General features: G+C 36.2%; 1 protein-coding gene across 4 annotated transcripts in view; it reads left to right on the top strand.

Moving 5' to 3' along the window:
• DMD (dystrophin) overlaps nt 1-26,634 on the top strand; it is a 2,105,574-nt gene that overhangs the window by 658,926 nt on the left and 1,420,014 nt on the right. For all 4 annotated transcript variants that reach the window (XM_054470954.2, XM_063660502.1, XM_054470953.2 and 1 more), the window contains exon 17: nt 12,358-12,533. In XM_054470954.2, coding sequence (XP_054326929.1) covers nt 12,358-12,533 — 176 coding nt within the window. The remainder of the gene's footprint in view (nt 1-12,357; nt 12,534-26,634) is intronic.

The following is a 26,634-nucleotide window of genomic DNA, read 5'->3' as shown; positions in this document are numbered from 1 at the left end:
AAAGCATTTTACATCCTTGTGATTAGTAACTCAGCTTCCTTTGTGACCACCTGATCTTTTGCCCAAGGATTCTCCCGAAGTTCAACATATAAATATTTTTTTTTGCTTAGAGATGCAAATCTTTACCAGATTTTTGTGTCTTGCACTACCATGCCTGTGGAGTTGGTTTTTAAGCATGGCTATCAATTATTATCTAAAGCTGTTGCTATGATTATGCAGTATGTTTTAAACTGCAGAAGTGCAATTCCTCCATACCCATTAAAACTCATTGATCACTCCAAAGGGTAACATATACATATACAAACAACGTAATGAAAAACCTTGATCCACAGTTGTCAACCTGATTGTGTGTGTGTAGTGTATTTTGACTAATTTTGCACAGATTTCAATATAGCATGTCAAGAGCCAAACATATTTAACATTGAGTAATTCTTCCTATATAATAGTTATGATGTGCCATTGTTTACAATTTCAATATTCTGAATTTATATCTGTGTGTGTATGCATACAAATACACTCCACTTAAAAGGAAACCACCATTCAAAAAAGTGTACAAGTGTAGGAGCAAGTGAGCATAGCTGATAAGAATTGGATGAATGAACAATCAGACTTGGATTTTTATCTATGCTTTGCTACTAAAAAGTTTTATCTGCCTAAACAAGGTCACTTTCATCTATGAAATGGGAATAATATTAGTACTTACTCTTAGGTCCATTGCGAGGTCATAATAGCTACCATTTATTAAAGCTTTACAACATAGCAAGGGAGTATTCTAGATCATTTGAATAAGATAATCAATTCAAAACACTTTTTGTAATGCCTGGATCATGCAAAAAGCTTCATAACTGGTACCTGTTATTGCAAGTATTAGTATTTTCAAAATAAAGATTTTATGCTAAATTAGGTAACTAATACTTTATAGCTTGAATCTTTCTAGTAAGTATCTAAATATTCAAATACTAGAATATCTCAAAAGGCAAGAAGTCGAAATCTCTTACCCCAGCATAACAGAAAACTTACAAAGGCAATAATATATAAATAATTAAATGGAAAGTTAAAAGTTAAGAATATCAGTCAAAAATAAAAGGAAAATTTATTAGCCTGTTCTTACACTGCTATAAAGACATACCTGAAACTGAGTGATTTATGAAGAAAAGAAGTTTAATTGACTCGTTCCTGTTTGTGGCATTATAGTATTCCTTGGTGTAAATGTACCACATTTTCTTTATCTTGTCTATCATTGATGAGTACTTAGGTTGATTCCATGTCTTTGCTATTGTGTATAGTGTTGCAATGAACATACACATGCATGTATCTTTATAATAGAATGATTTATATTTGGGTATATACCCAGTAATGGGATTGCTGGGTTAAATGGTTTTTCTGCCTCTAGGTCTTTGAGAAATCTCTGCATTGTCTTCCACAAGGGTTGAACTAATTTACACTCCCACCAAGAGTGTAAAAGTGTTCCCTTTTCTCCACAACCTCACCAGCATCTATTGTTTTTTGACTTTTTAATAGTAACCATTCTGACTGGCGTGAGATGTTATCTCATTGTGGTTTTGATTTGCATTTCTCTCATGATCAGTGATGTTGAGTTTTCTTTCATATGTTTTTAGGTCACATGTATGTCTTCTTTTGAGAAGTGTTTGTTCATGTCCTTTGCCCACTTTTTAATGAGGTTGTTTGTTTTTTTTTTCCTGTAAATTTGTTTAAGTTCCTTGTAGACTCTGGACCATTGTCAGATGGATAGATGGCAAAACTTTTCTCCCATTCTATAGGTTGTTTGTTTACTCTGACAGTAGTTTATCTTGCTGTGCAGAAGTTCTTTAGTTTAATTAGACCCCATTTGTCAATTTTTGCTTTTGTTGCAGTTGCTTTTGACATTTTCCTCATGAAATCTTTGCCCATGCCTATGTCCTGAATTTTATTGCCTAGGTTTTCTTCTAGGGTTTTTATTGTTCTGGGTTTTGCATTTAAGTCTTTAATCCATCTTGAGTTAATTTTTGTAGAGATTGTAAGGAAGAAGTCCACTTTCAATTTTCTGCATAGGACTATCCCAGAGTCCTTTCCCCGTTGCTTGTTTTTTCAGGTTTGTCAAAGATCAGATGGTTGTAGGTGCGTAGTCTGATTTCTGATTTCTCTATTCTGTTCCATTGGTCTGTGTGTCTGTTCTTGTACCAGTACCCTGCTGTTCTGGTGACTGTCACCTTGTAGTATAGTTTGAAGTCTTAGCTTTTGGGCTGAGACAATGGGGTTTTCTGGAAATAGGTTCATGTCATCTGCATACAAAAATAATTTGACTTCCTCTCTTCCTATGTGAATACCCTCTATTTCTTTCTCTTCCCTGATTGCCCTGGCCAGAACTTCCAATACTACGTTGAATAGGAGTGGTGAGAGATGGCAAGCTTATCTTGTGCCAGTTTTCAGAGGGAATGCTTCTAGCTTTTGCCCATTCAGTAGGATATTGGATGTGGGTTTATAATTTATGGCTCTTATTATTTTGAGGCATGTTCCTTCAATACCTAGTTTATTGAGAATTTTTAACATGAAGGGATGTTGAATTTTATGAAATAACTTTTGGTTGTCTATTGAGATAGTCATGTGGTTTTTGTCTTCAGTTCTGTTTATGTGATGAATCACATGTATTGATTTGCATGTGTTAAACCAACCTTGCATGCTAGGGATGAAGCCAACTTGATTGTGGTGGATAAGCTTTTTGATATGCTACTGGATTTGGTTTGCCAGTATTGAGAATTTTTGCACTGGTGTTCATCAAGGATATTAGCCTGAAGTTTGCTTTTCTTTCTTGCTTTTCTTGCTTTTTTGCTTTGTTGCTTTCTTGCTTTCCTGCTTTCTCTCTCTCTCTCTCTCTCTCCCCCTCCCTCCCTCCCTCCCTCCCAGGTTTTGGCATCAGGATGATGCTGACCTCATAATATAAGTTTGGCAGAAGTCCCTTCGTTTCAATTTTTTGGAATAGTTTCAGTAGAAATGATACAAGCTCTTCTTTATACCGCTAGTAGAATTCAGCTATGATTCCATCTAGACCTGGGCTTTTGTTGGTTGGTAGGATATTTATTATTGCCTCAATTTCAGAAATCATCATTGATCTGTTCAGCAATTCAGTTTCTTTATGGTTCAGTCTTGGGGGGGTATATGTGTTCAATAATTTATCCATTTCCTCTAGGTTTTCTAGTTTATGTGCATAGAGGTGTTTATAGTATTCCCTGATGGTTGTTTGTATTTCTGTAGAATCATTGGTGATATTTGTCATCTAATTTTTGATTGTGTTTATTTGATTCCTCTCTCTTTTCTTCCTTATTAGTCTAGCTAGAACTCTACCTTTTTTATTTATTTCTTTCTTTATTTTTTCACAAAGCCAGCTCCTGGATTCATTTTTTTTTTTTTTTTTGGGAGGGTTTTTCATGTCTTTATCTCCTTCAGTTCAGCTCTGATCTTGGTTATTTCTAGTTTGTTTGCTCTTGGTTCTCTTGTTTTTTAAATTGAGATGTTAGGCTGCTAACTTGAGATCTTTCTAGCTTTTTGATGTTAGCATTTAGTGCTATAAACTTCCCTCTTAACACTGCTTTAGCTGTGTCCCAGAGATTCTAATAAATTGTCTCTTTGTTCTCATTAGTTTCAAAGAATTGCAGAGATGGCAGCTGGTCTTCCTCCCAGAAGCTCTGTCCCAGGGAGAGATCAGAGCTCTGTCCATAGAATCCTGGGTGGAATGGCTGAAGCCCCCACAGGGAGGTCCCACCCAGTGAGGAGGATGGATTAGGGTCCCGCTTAAAGAAGCAGACTGGCCACGATCTGGCAAGGGGTGCCACACACTTTTAAACAAAGAAATCTCATGAGAACTCTATCAGGAGAACAGCAAGGGGGAGGTCCACACCCATGATTCAGTCCCCTCCCACCAGGACCTTCCTCCAACGCTGAAGATAGAATTCAACATGAGGATTTGGGTGGGGACAGAGAGCCAAACCATATCATAAAATAACAGCATAAACAAAATGAATTTAAAATTTAAGAATAGCTGAATAGTTGGTAATTGCAACTACAGTCATATGCTGTATAACAACATTGCAGTCAACAATGAACCACATATATGACAGTGGTCTCATCACATTATAATACTATATTATTTTTTACTTTTATTTTTGCTTCAGAGGTACATGTGGAGGTTTGTCATATAGATAAATTGCATGTCACAGGGGTTTGGTGTACAGATTATTTCATCACCCAGGTAATAAGCATAGTACCCAATAATTAGTTTTTTTAATCCTCACCCTCTTACCCTCCAGAATCACATAGGCCGCAGTGTCTGTTGTCCCCTTCTTTGATTCCGTGTGTTCTCAATGTTTATCTCCCACTTAGAAGTGAGAAAATGTGGTATTTGGTTTTCTGTTATTGTGTTAGTTTGCTTAGGATAATGGCCTCCAGCTCCATCCATGTTGCTGCAAAGAACATGATCTCTTTTTTTCATGGCTGTATAGAATTCCACAGTGTATATTTACCACATTTTCCTTATCCAGTCTGCCACTGATGGGCATTTAGGCTGACTCCATGTGTTTGCTATTGTGAATAATGCTGCAATAAAACATACATGTGCATGTGTCTTTAGGGTTGAGGGATTTATATTCTTTTTGGTATACTCAATAATGGTGATTGCTGGGTCGAATGGTAATTCTGGTTTACGCTCTTTGAGAAATCACCAAACTGCTTTCCACAGTGGCTGAACTAATTTACATTAATATCAGCATTGCAATAAACATTCCCTTTTCTCTGCAACCTTGTCAGCATCTGTGATTTTTTGACTTTTTAATAGTAGCCATTCTGACTGGTGTCAAATGGTATCTTATTGTGGTTTTGATCTGCACATCTCTAATGATTAGTGATGTTCAGCATTTTTTCATATGATTGTTTTGTGCATGTATGTCTTTTTCTGAAAAGTATTCATGTCCTTTGCCCACTTTTTAATGGTGTTGTTTGGTTTTTGCTTGTAAATTTACGTTCCTTGTAGATTCCGGATATTAGACCCTTGTTAGATGCAAAGTTTGCAAAATTTTTCTCCCATTCTGCAGGTTGTCTGTTTACTCTGTTGATAGTGTCTTTTGCTGTGTAGAAGTTCTTTGGTTTAATTAGGTCCCATTTTTCAATTTTTGTTTCTGTTTCAATTGTTTTTGGTGTCTGTGTTATGAAGTCTTCGCAGTTTCAATGTCCAGAGTGGCATTACCTGGGTTATCTTCTTAGGTTTTTATAGTTGTTGGTTTTAGATTTAAGTCTTTAATCCACCTCTGGTTAATTTGTGTATATGGTGTAAGGAAGAGGTCCAGTGCATAGGCAGTCCTTTCCCCATTGCTTGTTTTTGCTGATTACATTGAAGAACAGATGGTTGTAGGTGTGCAGCCTATTCTTTTCAGTTGGTTTGTGTGTCTGTTTTTGGTACCATGCTGTTTTGGTTACTATATCCTTGTAGTATAGTTTCAAGTCAGGCAGTGGGATGGTTCCAGCTTTTTTCTTTCTGCTTAGGATTACCTTGGCTATTCTGGCTCTTTTAGTGGCTCCATATGAATTTTTAAATAGACTTTTTTCTAATTCAGTGAAGAATGTTATTGGTAGTTTTTTGGGAATAGCATTGAATTAAAAAATACTTTAGGCATTATGGCCATTCTGTCTATATTGATTCTTCCATGAGTGTAGAATATTTTTCCATTTTTTGTGTGTTATCTCTGAGTTACTTGAGCAATATTTTGTAATTCTCATTTTAGCAGTGTTTCACCTCCTTGGTTAGCTGTATTCCTAGGTATCTTATTTCTTTTTGACAATTGTGAATGGGACTGTGTTCTTCATTTGGCCTTAGCTTAAATGTTGTTGGTGTGTAGGTATACTAGTGATATTTATACATTGATTTTGGATCCTGAAACTTTGCTAAGGTTGTATATCAGATCAATGAGCTTTTGGGCAGAGACTATGGCCAAAATATAGAACCTCATCGTCTGCAAACAGGGATAATTGGACTTCCTCTCTTCCTATTTGGATGGCCTTCATTTCTCTTGCGTGATTGCTCTGGCTAGGATTTCTAGTACTATGTTTAATGAGATTTGTAAGAGAGGGCACCCTTGCCTTATGCCAGTTTTCAAGTAGAATGCTTCTGGCTTTTGCACATTCAGTATAATGTTGGCTGTGGACTTTTTAAAGATGGTTCTAATTGCTTTGAAATATGTTCCTTCAGTGCCTAGTTTGTCGAGGATTTTTAACATGAAAGGGTGTTGAATTTTATAGGATGCCTTTTCTATATCTACTGAAATGATCATGTGGTTTTTGATTTTTTTGTTCTGTTTATGCGGCGAATCACATTTATTGACTTGTGTATGTTGAATCAACCTCGCAACCCTGGGATAGAAGCTCCTTGATCATGGCGGATTAGCTTTTTGGTGTGCTGCTGGATTTGGTTTGCTAACATTTTGTTGACTATTTTTGCATCTATGTTCATTAGGGATACTGGCCTGAAGTTTTCTTTTTTTTTTTGTTGTGTGTCTGCCAGGTTTTGGTATCAGGACAATGCTTGCCTCATAGAATGAGTTAGGAAGGAGCCGCTCCCCAATTTTTTGGAATGGTTTCAGTAGGAATGATAACAGCTTTTCCTTTTATATCTGTTAGTATTCAGGTGTGAATCTGTCTGGTCCTGGGCTTTTTCTGGTTGGTGGGCTTTTTGTTCCTAATTTAATTTCGGAACTCATTATTGGTCTGTTCAATGATTCCATTTCTTCCCGGTTCAAACTTGGAAAGTTGTATGTTTCTAGCAATTTATCCATTTCTTCTAGGTTTTCTAGCTTGTGTGCATAGAGGTGTTCATTATGAATAGTCTCTAAGGGTTTTCTCTATTTCTGTGGGGTCAATGGTAACATCCCCCTTGTCATTTTTTATTGTGTTTATTTGAGTCTTCCCTCTTTTTTTCTTTATTAGTCTAGGTAGTGGTCTATCTTTATTATTAATTGTTTCAAAGAACCAGCTCCTAGATTCATTGACCTTTTCTATGCTTTTTTGCATCTCATTTTCCTTCAGTTCAGCTCCGATTTTGGTTATTTCCTGTCTTCTAGCTTTGCGGTTAGTTTGCTCTTGTTTCTCTCGTTCCTTGTGATGTTCGTTTTGTGATTAGAGATCCTTCTAACTTTTTGATATGGGTGTTTTGTGCCATAAGCTTGCCTCTTAACACTGCTTTGTGTGTGTCCCAGAGATTCTGGTATGTTACATCTTTTTAAATTTTCATTAGTTTCAAATAATTTCTTGATTTCTGCCTTAATTTTGTTATTTACCCAGAGGTCATTCAGGAGCAGTTTGTTTGATTTCCATTTTAATGTATGGTTTTGAGCAATTTTCTTAACATTGATTTCTATTTTTATTGCACTGTGGTCCAAGAGTGTTGTTGGTATAATTTTGTGGGTTTTTAAAAAATTATCTAAAGATTGTTTTATCCCCAACTCTCTATATCATATTTTTATTGTACCTTTAGATATGTTTGGATACACAAATGTTTACCATTGTGCCTACACTATTCAGTATAGTCACATGCTGTACAGGTTTGTAGCTAGGAGCAATAAGCTATACCACATAGGTTGGCTGTATAGTAGTCTCTACCATCTAGGTTTGTGTAAGTACACTCCATGGTGTTCGTACAAGGACAAAATTGTCTAAGGATGAATTTCTCAGAATGTGTCCCAGTCGTTAAGTTATACATGACTTGTAGTGATTCCTAACAAACTGAAGACAGTGGTAGAAAAAAAGTATTTTATTTCATTCTATGTCCTTTTATATTCTTTAAATTTGCTTAGATGTACTTATATTTCTTTTTTTAAATGTGCATTTTTTAAACAAGTGGAAGAGAAGATGGAAAAAAAGAACTTCATTGCTTGAGCATAGTTTGTTTTTGCCAGGCCTATCAAAATAACACAATCTTACTGCAAGAAGAGGCGCACCCTGGAATAATATCAGGATGCTGGCAAATGCTCTTCCAATTTTTCTCAGAATGAGAAAATGTAAATTTTAAAGTTTAAATTTTTTTAACATATGTAATCTTAAGAGTAAGAAGGTTGACTATAGAAAAATTCTTCAAATTTCTCTGAGCGTTTAGAAAAGATAGTGGTTACTGCTGATATTTACCATTATAGAGCACTTATTTTATTCAGATATTATATCATTTAATTCTCAAAACCAGGACTGGCTACATAATTTGTGGGCCCAGTGCAAACTGAAAACAAGAGCTTCCTGTTCAATACCTAAGAATTTCAAGACAGTGGAAGCAGAGCTTGAAAACAAGCGTGGAAGCCTCCTGAGCAGAGGCCCTGGGCCCCTGCATAAATTACCAGCCCATGAAGCTGTGCTTGCTTTTAACACACCTGTGAAGAAATGTGTTACTCCTACTTTAAAGATGAAGAAAATAATGCACAGATTTGAGATAAGAACCAACCAGCCCCAAATGTCACAGTGTATAAACTATGGATCTGGTGTTTAATAATTGTGAAGACTGGCTCCAAGGCCTCTACTTATAACTGCTCTAAGAGGAATCAGCTCCCAAATGTAAAGACAAGTATTTCTAAACTCTTTCCCATTTTTACTAGGGAAATTAACTTACAGTTAAAATGAATAGTATTTTAAAAAGAAATGTATTTTCTTCTCATGATATCATTTGAGAGTCTTAAATAGACTCATAATCAAAATGAAGAAAGGTGACTGGGTAAAAGTATAGTTAGCTAGATACAAAGATTGTTGAATATAGGTCAAACTATATTCTATTCTAGTTTTGACTCTGCCATATTAAACATTTTAGTGAAGGCACTAAGTTATTCTTACCACGCTTGAAGTTTTCCTCATTCTAATGCATTGAGTGACAGGAGTATAATTCCAAAGATCTTAATATATAAATAGAAATGATAGATTTAAAACAACAATTTAGCAAAACTTTAAAAATTATTCTCTGTTTACAAAAGCAACATTTTGCAGATAATATCTTATAGAAGAAATTTGGAAACTAAAGGAATACAGAAATATACACTGTACAACAGAAATTATCTCTACTTTCTCTGTCAAAAACCAACCAATGTTTATGTCTAGCATTGTTTACTCAATATTATACAGCAAACGTTTTCCAATGACATTAAAATATTTGAAATAACACTCCATCCACATTCGTATACCATAATTTACTTAAACCATCATCTATGACATGAGGTTGTTTCCAAAAGTTACTGTTATAAAGACCCTGTAAACAAGGATAAATATTATATCTAGCCTTCAGCATCAAATTAAATCTAAATGTTAAAATGCTAGCTGAGAGAAATCTGTTTTCATAACATTTAAAGAGAAAATTACTTGATTACTGTATGTTTGGTGTACGTAATTATTTTGCATACTGGTATTTTTCACGTGGCATTCATCTTCACAATTATTTGTGTGATTATCATCTTCCCTATTTTACCGTAAGGTTCCTAAATATGGAGTTTCTATTTTACTCTTTTCTGAATGTCCTATAGTGAATATATATTCAATAAACATTAGAATTTTATAGAAACCTTGTGGTTCAGCTGCTGAATAACTTACAGAGTTTTAGAATTATTTGATTGACTCTGGTATCCAAAGCCACGAAACATTGGTTCTGGATGACGAATCAAATTAGATCTACTTCTAGCAAATAACTGGCATTATAGAGTTTGAAAATGATATTTATCAGGGTCATGATTATTAGATTTCAAATCTTTGAGACTATCAGGTAGAAATGATACTCAACTTACTCTGCTTTCGTTCAGAGCTCAAAACAAGTTTTAACAAGAGGAAGTCTTAAATCAGGCAGGATTCCTCTGGTTGTTAAGAACATCTTTCCCAATGGGGATAGTTTGCTTCCATGCTAAGAAAGGAGCTTTTTGTTTCAGGGAGCAGTGAGTTCTGTAATAATCAGGAGGTTATGTTAAATGGCCTTCATAGTCCCTCTCCTGTCTATATTTCCTAATGATTCTAACACATAATTAAGTGTTTACAGTCAATAACTAAAAGCCGTAAGGAAATTTAGTACATGACTGATTGTTTTTTATTCTGATTATATGAAGTAGGTTCTGAGAGTGATTATTAATTTGTTATATGTAATGAGTTCTACCCTATATTTACAGGGTGAATGCACAGTTTTCTTATTTCTCCATCCCGAAGGAAATGAAGTAGTATTTTTCAATTACAGTGTAGTAGTGATTATTATATAGAACTATTACAGACTCACGTCTTACTACTCTTTTATTAAAAATGATTCATTTTTCTTTCATAAAAGGTTTAGTATATTTTTAAATGCAGCTTCACAGTATATCATGTTGTCATTTCCCTTTACCCTCCATGGGCACATCTATCCAATTTTATAAGTAGATATCAAGAAAATATTAATATTACAGAAATTAAGAGCCAAATTTTTAGTAGCACAAATGTTCCATAAGATTAGATATAACTGCATAAATTAGCTTGGTATTTTCAGAATCTCTGCATTCTGATCTGTACGTTTAAAATTAGGTATTTTCTGAATCTGTAAAATATTATCTTCTAGCCACCACTGTATGCAAAGAAAGTTTGCTCATGGTTAAAAAAAATATTCAAATAGAAAAATAAATTATCTTGGGATCCTACTAAAAACTACATTTTCTTTGCAAAGAAAGTTTTCTCATGGTTAAAAAATATTCAAATTAAAAAATAAATGCTCTTGGAATCCTACTAAAAACTACATTTTCTTTTTTACTAGAAATAAAACTAATTTTATCACGTAATGGTCATTTTGTGTTGGGTGCAATGTTTGAGTTTATATTTTAAGCTTTTTTTAGAGCTACGTTGCTTTCTGCTTTCGTCTTGACATAACTTGTCGATAGACTATAATTAAAGTTGTTTTAGGTTCAGTGATTGATTCTAAATAATGAATCTATGGAGATCCTAGAAAAGATAAAACCTGTGCTTGGCAAATGTAGAAAGTGTAACTCTTAGTATCCTTTTAGCCTACCAAAATGGAAATCCTTCAGGCCCTCACATATGTAAAGATGTGTCTTCAACAAAAGGTAGCCTTTTTAAGCTATATATGTCAAAGCAATTTTTACTTAAGACATCATGGACAAGATTTTATTCCTTCGCTGTTCACTGCCAATTTGGAAGCTGAAATAAGAAGATCCTGAGGCTTTTCCCATTTCCTCATATGAAAGGAATCAGTCCTCATGTATGAGGCAGGGAGATTACTACAAACCCTTCCCTTACCTCTTGGCAAATTCAGGAAAATTGCTAAAATGAATCTTGACCCAGCCAGATCCCTGCTCCTATGCTTGTAACTAAAGGCAGTTTCAATGCAGGCCTCTTTTGATTTCCTTGGAAACAGACCTTGCAAATAAGTTGGATTACCAGAAGGATAACATCCCAAGAGGTAATGTTACAATCATCATGAGAGGAGCTCTTTGAGATGGAGAATATGATAAGGAATGATTGTGTCACCATTATATGACTTGTCTATCTCGTAATGCCCATGTATTGAGGTGATGGCCTCTCATGTCTTGGCTCACAAAATGTATTATTCCGAAGATGGATGAACTGTTGCCCCCTGTCGGCTGCCAAAAGTATGAACAGGAGGTAATTGAGAGTCTAAACCAAGAAGTGTCTCCAGTGATGAATTTGGGAACTCAAATATTTGAACATAATCACTAATTTAAATCAAACAAGAGTAGTGTGTTTTTTAGCACTCGAATAACATTCAACCTAAAGATAAATATGGACTAATAGGTTCTTTATGTTAATCTTTTACTGTAATTTTAAAAGCTGTTTCACTTATTTGATTAAAGAGTCATTCATTACCAAGTTGAAATAATTTTATTTAAAAATGTGTAACATAAAATAATCAATGTATATGATAACCAAAAATGCATTCTACAAACTATTAATAAGCATTTAAAATGTGCTAGGCAATGGAATTGGTACTGATGTACGTTAGTAAAATTTATATTAATGTAAACATTTTAAACAGCATGTATAATTAACTATCAGAATGAATTATACTCTACATTTTTCTCCTTTGCCCCCACCCCTTATTTCCTACAGTTTGACCAATATATTGAAGGGGCACTAAATTTACTTTCGATGTTGAGATTACTTTCCTTTGCTATTTCAGTCAACCTAACTTAAGTCAGATAAAACAATTTTATTAGGCTTCAATATGGTGCTATTTTGATCTGAAGGTCAATCTACCAACAAGCAAGAACAGTTTCTCATTATTTTCCTTTTGCCACTCCATGCAGTCTTTACTGAAGTCTTTCGAGCAATGTCTGACCTCTGTTTCAATACTTCTCACAGATTTCACAGGCTGTCACCACCACTCAGCCATCACTAACACAGACAACTGTAATGGAAACAGTAACTATGGTGACCACAAGGGAACAAATCCTGGTAAAGCATGCTCAAGAGGAACTTCCACCACCACCTCCCCAAAAGAAGAGGCAGATTACTGTGGATTCTGAAATTAGGAAAAGGTGAGAGCATCTTAAGCTTTTATCTGCAAATGAAGTGGAGAAAACTCATTTATAGCAGTTTTGTTGGTGGTGTTTTCACTGCAGCAGTATTTCCAGAAGCCTCGGTTACCTGTAATGTCAGTTAATGTAGTGGGAAAAATTATGAAGTACATTTTAAAACTTTCCCAAGAAATCACTATCGCAACAGAAACTAAATGCTTAATGGAAATGGTGTTTTCTGGAGTGAAAGAAGAAACTATAGAAACTATAGGTGATAAACTACTGTGGTAGCATTTTAATCCTAAAAGTTTCTTTCTTTTTTTTTTTTTATTTTCTCCTTATAAAGGGCCTGCTTGTTGAGTCCCTAGTTTTGCATTAAATGTCTTTTTTTCTCCCCGTAACGGAAAGTGCATTTTCATGAAGAAGTACACCTATAATAGATGAGATCCATCCTGCTAGTTTACTAGAACATGATGTCTCAATGTGCGCATCCTAAATCAGGAGTAATTACAGAACAGATTTCCTGTTCTTTGATATTTATAAAGACTTATCTTGAAGGTGTTAGAATTTTTAACTGATCTTTTTGTGAATATTCAGAATTATGCATTTTAGATAAGTTAGGTATTATGTAAATCAGTGGATATATTAAAATGATGGCAATAAAATTTTATGAGTGCAAAGCTGGCATAAAAATTACTTTAAAAGGTACAATTTCCCTTTCATTCCAGTTATTGTAATTCTAAGATTACGAAAGAACATTAAAATCTGCCGTATGTTTTTAAGCAGCATATGTTTAGAAACTCATGGAACACTTGACATTAGAATTTGTGTATACCAGGGTAGAGAAGTATGAAAAGAACACACATCTAAAAATACCATGTCAGATGTTCTAAGAAAAAAATAAATCTTGAAAAGTTATTCAAATATATTATTTGGGGCTTTCAGTATTTCTCTATTAACTAATGACTTATGACCTACTTTGATAATTCCAAAGTAAATCACTGGGCCTTTTCTCCCTGGCTGTGTCAGCTTGGCTAAGCAAATCCACTAGCCCAGGGGTCACCAAACGAAGGCCTGCTAACCAAATTTAGCATACTGCCAGTTTGGTATGTCTCGTTAGCCAAGAAGTGTTTTTACATTTTCAAATGGTTGAAAATAATCAAAAGAAAAATAATATTTTATGACATGTCAAAATTACATAAAATTCAAATTTCAGTGTTATAAATAATGTTTTAGTGGAACACAGCCATACTCATTTATTTATCATTTATGATTACTTTCACATTATAAAGGCAGAGTTTGAATAGTTGTAACACAAACTGTATCGTCCACAAAGCCTAAAATATTTATTATCTATCCTGTCACAGAAAAAGTTTGTTCACCCTTGCTCCAGTCAAATGGTTCTCAAACTCTATGAATATTAGCATTCTTTTTGGGGCAACAACTTTCAGGAACTTCCAAGCACTCTACTCATGATGGTAATAGAAAGTCTTACAAAAATTGATGGGGTAAAAAAGCATAATGGCACAAATCCATGAAGCTCTTGAAGAATTTTTTTTTATTATTCCTAGTAAGATGTACATTAACTTGTTAGTTGTCATATTTAACATGTGTTTATAGACAACGCTTAGTGGACATACAGATTTATGGATACTTTGCAACATTCCAACAACCCTCCGACAGTTCTCCAAACAGAGTAATAGGGACACCTAGTTGCCTAACACTTTTTAATGTCTTCAGAACTTGCCTAATACAGAAATTAACAAAGCAAGCTGATTCATGTCAATCTCTGTCTTCAAAAGCTTATTATTGCCTCATGTTTGGAGAATGGATTGTGTTACAAAAAAAAAAAAAAAGTGTGTTCTGACTTCTTTTTGTTTTCAGGAAAGAGTGGCTAGTGGTGAAATACCTTGTCTCCAAAATGTGTTTGTATCATAAGTTTTCAGCAATTTTTGTAAGTGCCTAAATGAGAAGTCCCATTGGGCACATAAAGAAAGATTCTTCAAATAAAAGCTAACATAAATTGAGGATTTATTATGTGCTCAGTAGTAGATTCAATGCTTTATTGGCATCGCATGTATTTTTCCCAATAACCTCCCAAAATAGGTATGGCTATAATTACTTTATAAAATTATACACAGCTACAGAGTACCTGAGACAGGATTTGAACTGAGGTAGCTACAAAACCTAGGCTGTATAGTAAGATGTCTTTTTCGTAGATTTATGACTAAGGTAATCCTATTGATTTACCTGAAGCCATCCCAGTTACACCTGTTGTCCCAGCATAATTATATATAGCATCAACTTTCACTCTCAAGTTTGTCCTGATTCGGACAGCAAAATTATCTGAACACTCTATATAATCACTTGATTGATGAATTTAGACTGAACGAAGATAGCAAAAAGGCAAACATTTAGGAACACATTCATTGATAATTGTCGACAGGGTGGAATCTTGTTAAAGTATTGTAATGATTAAAGAGGCATCATGCAAATATAACCATAAGCTTTATATTAGCTAGTGCCCCGTATTTGTATCATCTGAAGCCCACTAATATTTCACTGAATATTGAGGTCTTGACCATCTGTTGAATAGTGTTTTATTTAAATGATGTCCTCTTCCAGCTTCTGTGACACACTACCAGTTGTCACCCACGACTCTTTACCTGACTTGTTTTATTCCTTCTGCCTTATTCCCATGGGAGTATCACACAGATCCTTCTCTTTGCCTTTCGGACTTCTTTTTTTTTTTGAGACAGTGTCTTGCTCTGTCACCCATGCTGGAGTGCAGTGGCGCGATCTCAGCTTACTGCAACCCCCGCCTCCTGTGTTCAAGCGGTTCTCTGCCTCAGCCTCCTGAGTAGCTGGAATTACAGGCGCCTGCCACCACATCCAGCTAATTTTTTTGTATTTTTTAGTAGAGACAGGGTTTCACCATCTTGGCCAGGCTGGTCTTGAGCTCCTGACCTGGTGATCCACCCACTTCAGTCTCCCAAAGTGCTGGGATTACAGGCGTGAGCCACCATGCCTGGCCTTTTGACTTCTTTATCTGGATTGTCTCCTCTCATTGATTCGAGCCTGGCTCTAAGTGAGTGACTCCCAAATCATGTAGCTCCAGATGTGAAACTCTCCCTCAAATTAAAGCTTTATATCTCTAAAGCTATTTCCGCTTGTGCATCCAGCTACTGCCTCAATGTTCATTTTTATCAAATGCAAACATTTGTTCCTTCCAATTAACCATACCTACTTATACATTGCACACGTTTTAGTTATAATTCATTGTCTATGTGTCTAGAGAAGTAGCAAATATTTAAAAAATCATGGCTTTTGGAATCAGAATTACTCAGGTTTGAATGCTGCCTTTTTTTTTTTTCCAGCTTTTATTTTAGGTTCAAGGGGTAAATGTGCAGGTTTGTTACACGGGTAAATTGCGTGTCGTGGCTGTTTGGTGTACAGATAATTTTGTCTCTCAGGTAATCAGCATAATATCTGATAGGTAGTTTTTACATCCTCATCTGCCTCCCACCTTCCACTCTCAAATCGGCCCCAGTGTCTATTATTCCCTTCTTTGTGTCCATGTGTAGTCAGTGTTTATCTCTCACTTATAGGTGAGAACCTGTGGTATTTGTGAAACCTGCCCGTTTTAATTACTAGCTTATGAGCGCAGGCAAATTACTTGTTATCTGTGCCTCAGATTCCAGTATTCTCACTTTATAAAACACCAGTCATGAGGATTAAATAAGCATTTAATACATTGCCTTTAAGGTGGTAAACATTCAATAAATGCAGTGGTTACGATTCCTGTTTGGTGGTGGAGAGCACAGAGATGATGAAGATGGAGGAAGATTGCGATGGGTAGGAGGGGTAGAAGTGATGGTGGGAGAGGGAAAGATAGTAGAGGTGATGACAGTGGCGGAGGTAGTGATGGAGACGGTAGTCATATATTATTGACGGAAAAATTCCATAATAAACATTATCTCAAACCTAACAAATATAAAATTACCTTCCTGTTTTCCTCTTCAAAACACAATTTACCACCTGACATCTCCAGTTCTGTGAATCTTTCTTCTACTTTCTTCTCCTTATTTGTTATAATTAGATTGTATTATTGGGCAAGTGCCATCATTTCAGTCATTTCATGATCATTCGAATTGCCAAGTCCATAACCTGAGCCATATACCTCACTGTGGAGAGAACTGCCCTCCTTTCTAATTGATTTACTAAAATGAATATATCTAAAATGATGCTTTTTGCTGTCTCTCCAGACGTGCGAATTCCCATAACTCCAGATGCCTCCAAAGTAAAACCCAAGTGCTTCCTATGGCATTCAGTATTATTCTCATTCTCCACTAATTTTATGTCTACCTTCCCAATAATCATTATTCCACTTCAGTCAGTAAATTACATTCATTGTGTTGTATGCCTTCACGCCACTCACATAAAATTTCTCATTGCCAGTCACAACAAAGGAAGCCTATTATTACACTTCTTTATATTTTACTTAGATTCCATTGTAGTAAATTGCATGGATACAATAAGTAACCAATAAATGTTTGTTGAGAGAGTGAGTGGTATATAATTCAAATAATCGCAGTAACTAAAATTTGACATTCTAATATCATTTAAAAATTCTACCTAGCTCTTCCTGGAATTGTTCTTAATAATAAACGTGACCATTCTGATGATCTTTAATAATTCCAATTTTACCCGTTAGGGTATCCTTATTTACCCAAAACAATTAAGGGATTTAAAATTCAGCTTTCTACCACATAGTTTCTTAACTATCTAAGGTATATTTAGTTGATTCCTAAATAATTATACAGTTTCTACATATGTTGTATTTATTGCATAAATTTTTCTCTTTGCACTGAGATTTGCAAAAGTGTCTGATGATCTTGGGTCACAAGATAATTATTTCTAATAGCAAATTATTCCTGCAATCCAGTGATATTATTTTACACGTAGGTAATTATCAGAGTACGGAACTCAGCCTAGGTTAAAACTAGATCTATTATCTAGTTAATTGGTATTTATCCAGGAGATTAGTTCCTAATCGTGTAGCAGTTATTTTAAGGGATTTTTCAAAAAAGCTTTAATTTATACTTTTGTAGCAACCAGGCAAAATGAATGGCAAATTGTTTTTAAGTGAATGCCATCTTAATAAGGATAATTTCCCCCAAGTGAAGTGTTCATAAATGAATATCTTTGTCCTCAAGGATATTGTAGAGGCATTTTGAAATGCCTCAGTTCACCTGGTCTGTTTTTTCCCCTCCGGGGTAAGCAGACAGAATGTAAGCTTGCTTTCTCGGCTATTTCCTGCATCCTAACTAAATAGAAGGGTAAATTGGCTGATCTACATACCTGCGTTATTATTATATATTCTACTTTTCAGTTTGTTTCTGTTTTTTGTTTGTTTGATTTTCTTTTTATGGCTGCTGTCCAGATGAAGTTAAATTGTGTCACATCTCTGGAAAGAAAATAGATAACAGATAAGACCGCTCTGAAGTTTTATGAGACTCATGCCTAAAACGTTTTTGTTTTAGATACTGATTATAACTTCAGTTTCTAAATTAAAATCTGAAAGTTGTATGGCAAAATATACGAATTTATTTGAAGGACCTAATTGGATGATTAATGTGTCTGTGAACTTTTTTTTAATGTTCTATATGATAAATTGATCCTAAAATATCTGGGATGTTAAACTCAGTAATGACACTTTTGCCCATTGGCACAGCCCATAGAAACAAAACATTTTAGATGATTTGCTTCTTTTTTTCCTAAGGAGACTAGACTTATGCATGGTTACAGGTTAATTGAGGTCCAGAAAGGTTAAATAACTTGCTTTCAGTTGCAAAATAAGGACTAGTGCTGAGTCTCCTAAATCCATTCTAGTGTTATAGTTGCAATGTCATGTTTCTTTTTATGTATTAAAGGAAAATGACCTTGGTCATAAATTCAAATTTCACTTTAGACACTATTTTTGGTTAAAAAAAAAAAAAAAGAAATAGAAATCTTGCATACCATCTTCACATCCTCAAAAACATAACCATCTATTAAATGTTCTTGAGATTATGTTGTCTTATGCATCAAGAATAAATCAACAACTGTTTTGAAGAATATAGTAATGTGAATTCTAGAGAATGCTATGGGATCAGAGAATACTTAGAACAGTAATACTCAAACTGCAGTGCATGAAACGGTATCATCACCTGGGACCTTCTCTGAAATGCAGATTTGGAGGGCCCTTCCCAAACCTGCTGAATCAGAAACTCTGCTGGTGGGCCCAAAAATATTTTACAAGCACTCTAGGTGATACTGGTACACCATAAAACTTGAGAACCCTCGCACTTGCATGACAACAGTGGTTGTCATGCTTTAGCATGCATAGGAGTCACCAGAGTTTCTAATTCTAATAGGCGTGGAGTGGTGCCCAAGAATTTTAATTTCTAACAAGGTCCCACGTGATCCTGCTGCTACTGATTTAGGGCCCACACTTTGGAAATCAGTTCACTGGAGTGTCTTGTCAGTTACAGTCTGACCCCTGATTCTCTTTCCTCATGCCAGCCCCCATAAAGGGGCTTTCACGTATGTCCCTGTGAAGAGACCACCAAACAGGCTTTGTGTGAGCAACAAGGCTGTTTATTTCACCTGGGTACAGGTGGGCTGAGTCTGAAAAGAGAGTCAGCGAAGGGAGATAGGGGTGGGGCCGTTTTATAGGATTTGGGTGGTTAGTGGAAAATTATAGTCAAAGGGGATTTTTCTCTTGTGGGCAGGGGCGGGGATCACAAGGTGCTCAGTGGGGGAGGTTCTGAGGCAGGAGAAGGAATTTCACAAGGTTAATCGCTCAGTTAAGGTGGGGCAGAAACAAATCACAGTGGTGAAATGTCATCAGTTAAGGCAGGAACCCGGCATTTTCACTTCTTTTGTAATTCTTCAGTTGCTTCAGGCCATCTGGACGTATAGGTGCAGGTCACAGGGGAAATGAAGGCTTAGCTTGTGCTCAGAGGCCTGACAGGGGCCATCTATTCCTGGGTAGGTTAAGGGATGCTACTGTTGCATCTTGTGACACCTTACTGCTTTATGATGAAGCGAACTATCCATATGCTTGTTTCATCCACTAGAATTAAAGCCTCCCTGGGCCAGGATCCATTTCTTGTTCCTTACCTGTGTGGAGTCTTCTGTGTAGTAGATGCTCAATTCAAGCTGTGAATAGAAATGCACTATAATGAGAACTGGTCCTACGAGATACTATATGTATCTTTGGATGTCTGGCTACAGCAGCTATGTGAAAATGTATTCTTCCAGAATGCAAGGCGTAAAAGAATATCAACAGAGAAGAAGACAGGATCACATTCCCAGAGCTGTGACATATAGTTTTGTTTGTTCTTTGAGTGAAGAAAATGGTACTCATACTTATTCATCTAAAAGGAGAAGCATAGTTGAGTGCAAATAAAAGTCAGTTTTTAATCAGAAGACCTGAGCTATCTCTATTCCCTTACGTACTCCTGATTCTTTCCTTTACCCTCTCATACTCTACATCAAGCACTGAAACTGCTCTCAGCAAGGTCGCCAGAGAGCTCCTTAATTGCCAGCTCCAAAGGTCACTCTTCAGTTCTTTTCCCTTTTTGACCTTTGTCTTGTGCTTGACAGAAATGATTAGTCCCTTCTTGAAATTTTTCTCTCCTGCAGTTTCTGGGACATTGTTCTCTCCTGTTTTCTTTCAGAGTATATCTTCCCAGTCTTCTATTCCTGCCCTTTAATGTCAGTCTCCATAAGACTCAAATTGTGATTTTATTTTCTTCTTATGATGCTTTATTTTTGGGGGAAATATCATTTATAATCTTTATCATTCACCTCTATTTTTGATTCACAAATTGATATTTCTACCTCTCCCTCTCTCCTGATGTTCATGCCTGTATAATTCAAATGCTTGTAGGCTATGTATTCCTGGATTTCTGACTGGAATCTAAAATATAGTTTTGCAGTTTAGATCGTACAACCCTAGAGAGGGTCATTCACATCATAGTCTCTAAGAATGGCACATCCTGAACTTGTGCAGTGAACAACCTGTGCAGCCATTCACAGTGGTCTTGATATCTGCCACATCACTAACTCCCTCCAAATGTACCTGTTAAATTCTCTTTAGTTTGTTATTTTTTTCTACATCCTTGCTGCCTTCACCCCAGTTAAAACAAATTTTTCTGTATGAAATTTTTAACTGATTTCTCTGCCTCTGATCTCACCTCTCTTATCCTTGCTCTTCACAGCCTCCCGAGGGGTATCTGAAAATGCAGTTTTAATTAGATCATTCCCCTGCCCGTAAATCTTGAAATGCATGGCATAGAAATTCTTTTGTGGTCTTTAGCTGTCTACCTCTCCAGCTTCACTCCTTTCTCCTCTGCTCCTTTTTTAAAAAAATATACCAGTGCTACTCAAAATAATCTGCAAACTTTTTATTACCAGTCCACAATTGAGATAAGAAGCTTCAGCCAGAATATAAATCAATGTACTGCTTCCTTTGTCAAGAAAGTTTGACAGTTAAAAGCAAAATAAGATGAAATCGTTGGTTTAGTGACTCAGTTGATTTATACTCTGGTGAGAACTCTTTTCTTCTCACAGACTAATAGCAAACAGTTCACTGTCTGCTACAGACTGTACTTTGATCCCCACTGCCCTATGCTTTAGGTTAAATTAACCACTCTTTGATCTCCAAATGCTCTGTGCTTTCTTAAGCTTCTGTTTGTTTGTACCTACTGTTTTCTCTACCTAAGATTCTCTTTAGATACCTTTCTTTTTCCCATCCCCATGTTACCTGCCACCGTGCTACTAACCACCTTGTCTTTCTGGTTACCTTACCTTTCAGAGGCAGTTCTCAGCCATTTGTGGGTTTTTTTTTGTTTTGTTTTTGTTTTTTTGAGATGGAATCTCACTCTGTTGCCAGGCTGGAGTGCAGTGGCGCGATCTCGGATCTCGGATCTCGGCTTACTGCATCCTCTGTCCCGTGGGTTCAAGCGATTGTCCTGCCTCAGCCTCTCACGTAGCTGGCACTACAGGCAAGCGCCACCATGCCCAGCTAATTTTTGTATTTTTAGTAGAGATGGGATTTCACCGTGTTGGCTAGGATGGGCTCGATCTTTTGACCTCATGATCCGACTGCCGCGGCCTCCCAAAGTACTGGGATTAGAGGCATGAGCCACAGTGCCCAGCCACTTCTCAGCCTTTTTAATGCTTCCATTAAAACACTTGCCAAATTGTATGGTAATGACTTTATTTTTGCATGCCTGTATCTCCAGTAAACGCCTTGAGGGAAGAAATCATTTCTTGTCATCTCTAGACCTACAATGCATAAACCAGAAGTCAGCTCATAGTAGGTATTGAATAAATATTTATTGGATGTTGACGAGGGATTTTCCAGGTTTTGTGCGAGTCTTGTCAGAAAAACAAAATCACTGTGATTTAAAGAGAGGAAACGTAATACAAGGAATTGGCTAAGCAGGTAGTAGAAAACTGAGACGCAGCGCAGGGGATGGAGAGGCAACTCAAAGCACTAGCAACGTAAGGAAGCTGCTAATATCACTAGAGCTGGAGAAACAATACAGAAAAAGTGATATTACCAGAGCTCAGAAGCTGGGGCTTTCTAAAAGAGATTAAACTAAAGTTAGGACTGCCAGGCAGAAAATTGGATTGTTGAAGAGGGAGCTAGCTATCCAGAGAAAACTGAAGCTGCAGTAGAGATAGAGCTGCTCTAGAAATGCCACCCAAGGTAGTTGGAGAAGAAAAAAGACCTTGGCTTTTCTCTTCCTCCCACCTTCCAGTATTCTGCCATTGCCTCCAAATGAACAATTAGGAGGGCAAGTGGTGTTGGGAAATGTATATCCCTCTAATACAGAAAGGACAGAAGAAAAGTGGGGAATAGATCTGAGAGCAGATGGGCATATTACTGCACAGATGGGTTCTGGCCTTGCAGCTTCTACTCATAAACTATGTGACTTAAGTCACTTAATCTCCCCAAGAATCTATTTCGTCACCCCTGAAATGGAATTTATATGGCCTTCCCTGTTTGCCCTCACACTGTGGAAATTATATTACATGTGTTTATCTTGAAGAATGTTTACATTTAAAAAAAAATGCCTCCTTTCCCCAGGAGAAAGTTGAGTTTCCAATTATTAATTCAGAAATGCTATCTTCCCATTACCACATTTATGCAATAATAGAAAATATTATTCTTATTCTGACATCTTCTGAGAATATTCTTAGTAAAGTCTTCCCTGGTCAGAAACCTGTCTCTACAGATGAACACATATTATGCTACCACAGAGATATAAAAATGACGCCAGGCTGGGATGGCCTGAATTGTGTCCTCCCTAAATTCTTATATTGAAGCTCTAATCTCCAATGTGATGGAATTTGGAAATGGAGACTTTGGAAGATAATTTGGTTTAGATGAGGTCATGAAGATAGGGCTTTCTTGAGGAGATTAGGACCCTTATAAGAAGACACAACAAAGAGCTTGCTGGCTCTTTCTCCCTGCCTTGGGAGGACACAGCAAGAAGGAGGTTGTATTAGGCTGTTCTTGCACTGCTATAAAGAAATACCTGCGACTGAGTAACTTACAAGAAAATTGATTTAATTGGCTCACAGTTCTGCAATCTGTAGAGGAAGCATGCTGGCATCTGCTTCTGGGGAGGCCTCAGGAAGCTTCCAATCATGATGGAAGGCAAAGGGGGAACAGGCACATCACATGGAAGAATGGGACAAGGAGAGTGAGACAGTGCAGGGGGAGGTGGCACACATTTGTAAGTGAGCTCTCTCAGGAGAACTCACTATCGCAAAGACAGCACTAAGCCGTGAGGGATCCGCTCCCTTGATCCAAACACCTCCCACCAGGCGCCATCTCCAGCGCTGGAGTTTCCAGTTCAGCAGAAGATTTGGGAAGGGACGAATATCCAAACTCTACCAGAGGCTGTCTACAAGCCAGGAAGAAGGCCGTCACCAGGAACTGACCCTGCTGGTACCTTAAGTTTGGAATTCTAGCCTATAGAACTGCAAGAAATAAGTGGCTGTTGGTTAAGCCACCCAGTCTATGGTATTTTGTTATGGCAGCACAAGCTGACTAAAAACTGGCTTTGTAAAGCAATGAGTATTACTTCTGTTTTGACTAAAGTTCATAGTGATGCTTACTAACAGAGTAGATGGATTGAAACAGGTCGTGATGCTGGCAGTGGGGCATTAAGTACACGTCGGATTGAAATGGCTTTCCACACTGCGCTAGATCCTTTCTGAACCCGGGTTGGAAGTTATTTAAACTTGAAAGACCCACAAGCATGTTGAATTATCTTAAACTCAAGGACCTTTCACACTGAGAGTGTTTAAAGTTTAAATTGCCTCCCACAGGGTCCAAGTCACCATCCAATGCATGGTGGGTTTCTTTGAACACTTCTATGGTCATTATGAGTCCACATCATTTCAAGAAAGAAGAGACAGCAACATTAGTTTTCATGCTAATTTTCCTTTTCACTCAACTGATACCTAATGGATTGCTATGGTTTGTAAAACACTCCAGTTACTTTAACTGTAAACCTAAGCTTTCCCTCAGGAAGCTTGCACCCGGCATAAACTGTCATGAAGAAGTACTAATAAAATGTTAGAAAAATTGTAAGGAAGAAAAGTTCACTTCCTGCTTGAGAGTTAGGCATTGAAGACTCATGGGAAAATTAGCATCTGACTGGACAATTAAAGAGTAGGGAAGCATTGGGCTCAAGATGAGGAAAGTGACAATTCATTGCAGGGGAAAGCCTATATATGAACAAAACTTACATGGGATTAAGTATTCTTGTTTGCCTCCAGCAGAAGTATGAAGTAAAGGAAGTTTAGAAGTAAGGAATGAGGTTGAAAAGGTAGGTTGGGTTCATAATAACTAAAGGTATTCAATAAAAGATTAAGGAATGTAGACTTTAACCTTCTGGTCTTGGGGAGCCATTGCACATGTTTGAGAGAGAGAAATATGATATTGCTACTGTGAACCATATCATTTTGATCTCACTTGAGAGTTGGGAGAGAGAGGCCATCTTACTTTGGTTTTATAGACTGGGAAGCGGGTCAGAAAAGTTTTCTCTAAAGGGCCAGACAGTAAATATGTTAGATTTTGTGTATCATAAAATTTATTTTAAAACTACTCAACTCTGCTGCTATACCTAGAAAGCAGCCATAAACAATGTATAAATGAATGAGCATGACTGAGTTCCAGTAAAATTTTATTTACCAAATTAGATGGCAGACCATATTCGTCCCATAGAACATACTTTGGGGATTCCTGCACTAATGGGTAAAATGAGAGTATTTTGCTGTTGATTTCTGTTTATATGTTTCATTGTCTTTGTTATAGCTATGTTTGCAGTTTTTATTCTTGTTATTCCAATTGTGGCTTTTACTTTATCAGTCATTAAGAAGACACTAAAACAAATATGACTACTCTCACACGTGAGAAAGTGAGAAATGACATAGGGCTTAAAGCCAGTTAAAAAAGGATCATGGAACATAATAACAACAATAGCTAATATGTATATGGCTTCTACCAAATATTTGCTACATATTAATGTATTTCACACTTAAAATAGCATTACGAAGTAAGTTTTATTATTGTCACTCTTTGCCAATGATAACAATGTGTCCTAGAAATTTCAAGTGACTTGCTCATGGTCACATAGTTTACAGGAAGCATCGCAGCTAGGACTTGAACCCAGACAGCCTAGCTCAGGGTGCTGCCTTCGGAAACTCCTCGCTTTGCTATCTTGTAATAAGTTAAAGGTGATTTCATCAAATTATTTAGCTGAAATAAAATGCTTGACTGGGACTCCTTAAGAATTTGCCAAAGTCTGTGGACACTGCACTTATTGTAGATTATGTCTGTTCTACATTCTGAAGTATCATTTTCTCTAGCGTCCCGTGGGAACACTTGATTATCTTTAAATACAGAGACCTTTTTCACTGAAAAGATTTCTTTAAAATTTAGACGTCTTTTTCAGCGTCAAAAATAAGTGGAATTTCCATATAATTGAACTTTTTTTTTTCCCAAGTGTAAGACTTTTGGAGCTCACCATGGTCTTAACCACATTATATAATGAGTAGTGACTTTTTTCATCTATGCTTAATATTTTCTCTGATGTGAGAAAATGTATCATCAGGTTAGAAAGTTGAGGATTTTAGGAAATTAAGGGAGATTCCAAGGTAATAATAAATTGGGAAATAAATTATTTTATATTGCCATTAGGGTACAAAGTATACAACTAAGGATCATAGTTTAATGAAAATTTTCAGAATTAATATCCTGATATTAGAGACTTCAATCAAATTCTCATATAATCCAAGATAGCGTAGTCAAAACCACTAAATTACTGTACTGTGTAGCAATGAACAGTAATTTTATATTGACTTATCATTTTTTTTTTTTAAGATGGGTTTCTCTTTTATTTGGAGCAAAAGAAAAATGTAGTGTGGTAGAAATCTTTGGATTCAGACAGACCTTTTCTTGAGTCTTGACTCAGTGCTTCACTGTGTATTGAAACTAAATGAGGATCTTCAACTTTTCTATTCATGATCAATGTACAAAAATAAAAACTATTACGGATAACTACAAGGTTTCTTGAGAGATTAAGTTTTCTTTTTGAAAGCCTGTGACCTGATTAAGATGCTTAAAATGATATATGTCTCTTTTCTGTTCTTTAAATTTGAATGGAAGTTTGGCATTTTAAAAAACTTTAGGTGATATAGGAGTATAATTTTAAGCAGCTTTATAGAGCACGAGTATCCACATATTTAATTAAACATTCAAAAATTAGTTAAAATCAATGAACTTGGGAAAGAAAACTACTTGGTACATAATCCAGAAAATTTTACTAAATTATTTGAACTAAGCATGACTCTCCAAACTGTGGACATATTTTCTCAAGGGATTCTATGTATTATGGTTTCAAGGTACTTTTGTGTGTACCTCCAAATGGCTGAAGGCATTTTAACAGTGAATCTGAGAGTGTCTTACTAACATATTATTTGTACACTATTTTATCTATATCTTTGGATATTTTATATTTCTGTGTAAGTAAAACTTCCATGAAAATTCCAT

The sequence above is a fragment of the Pongo pygmaeus genome, chromosome X (genome assembly GCF_028885625.2).
Source record: "Pongo pygmaeus isolate AG05252 chromosome X, NHGRI_mPonPyg2-v2.0_pri, whole genome shotgun sequence".
Lineage (NCBI taxonomy): Eukaryota > Metazoa > Chordata > Mammalia > Primates > Hominidae > Pongo > Pongo pygmaeus.
This window is presented reverse-complemented; position numbering and strand designations above follow the sequence as displayed.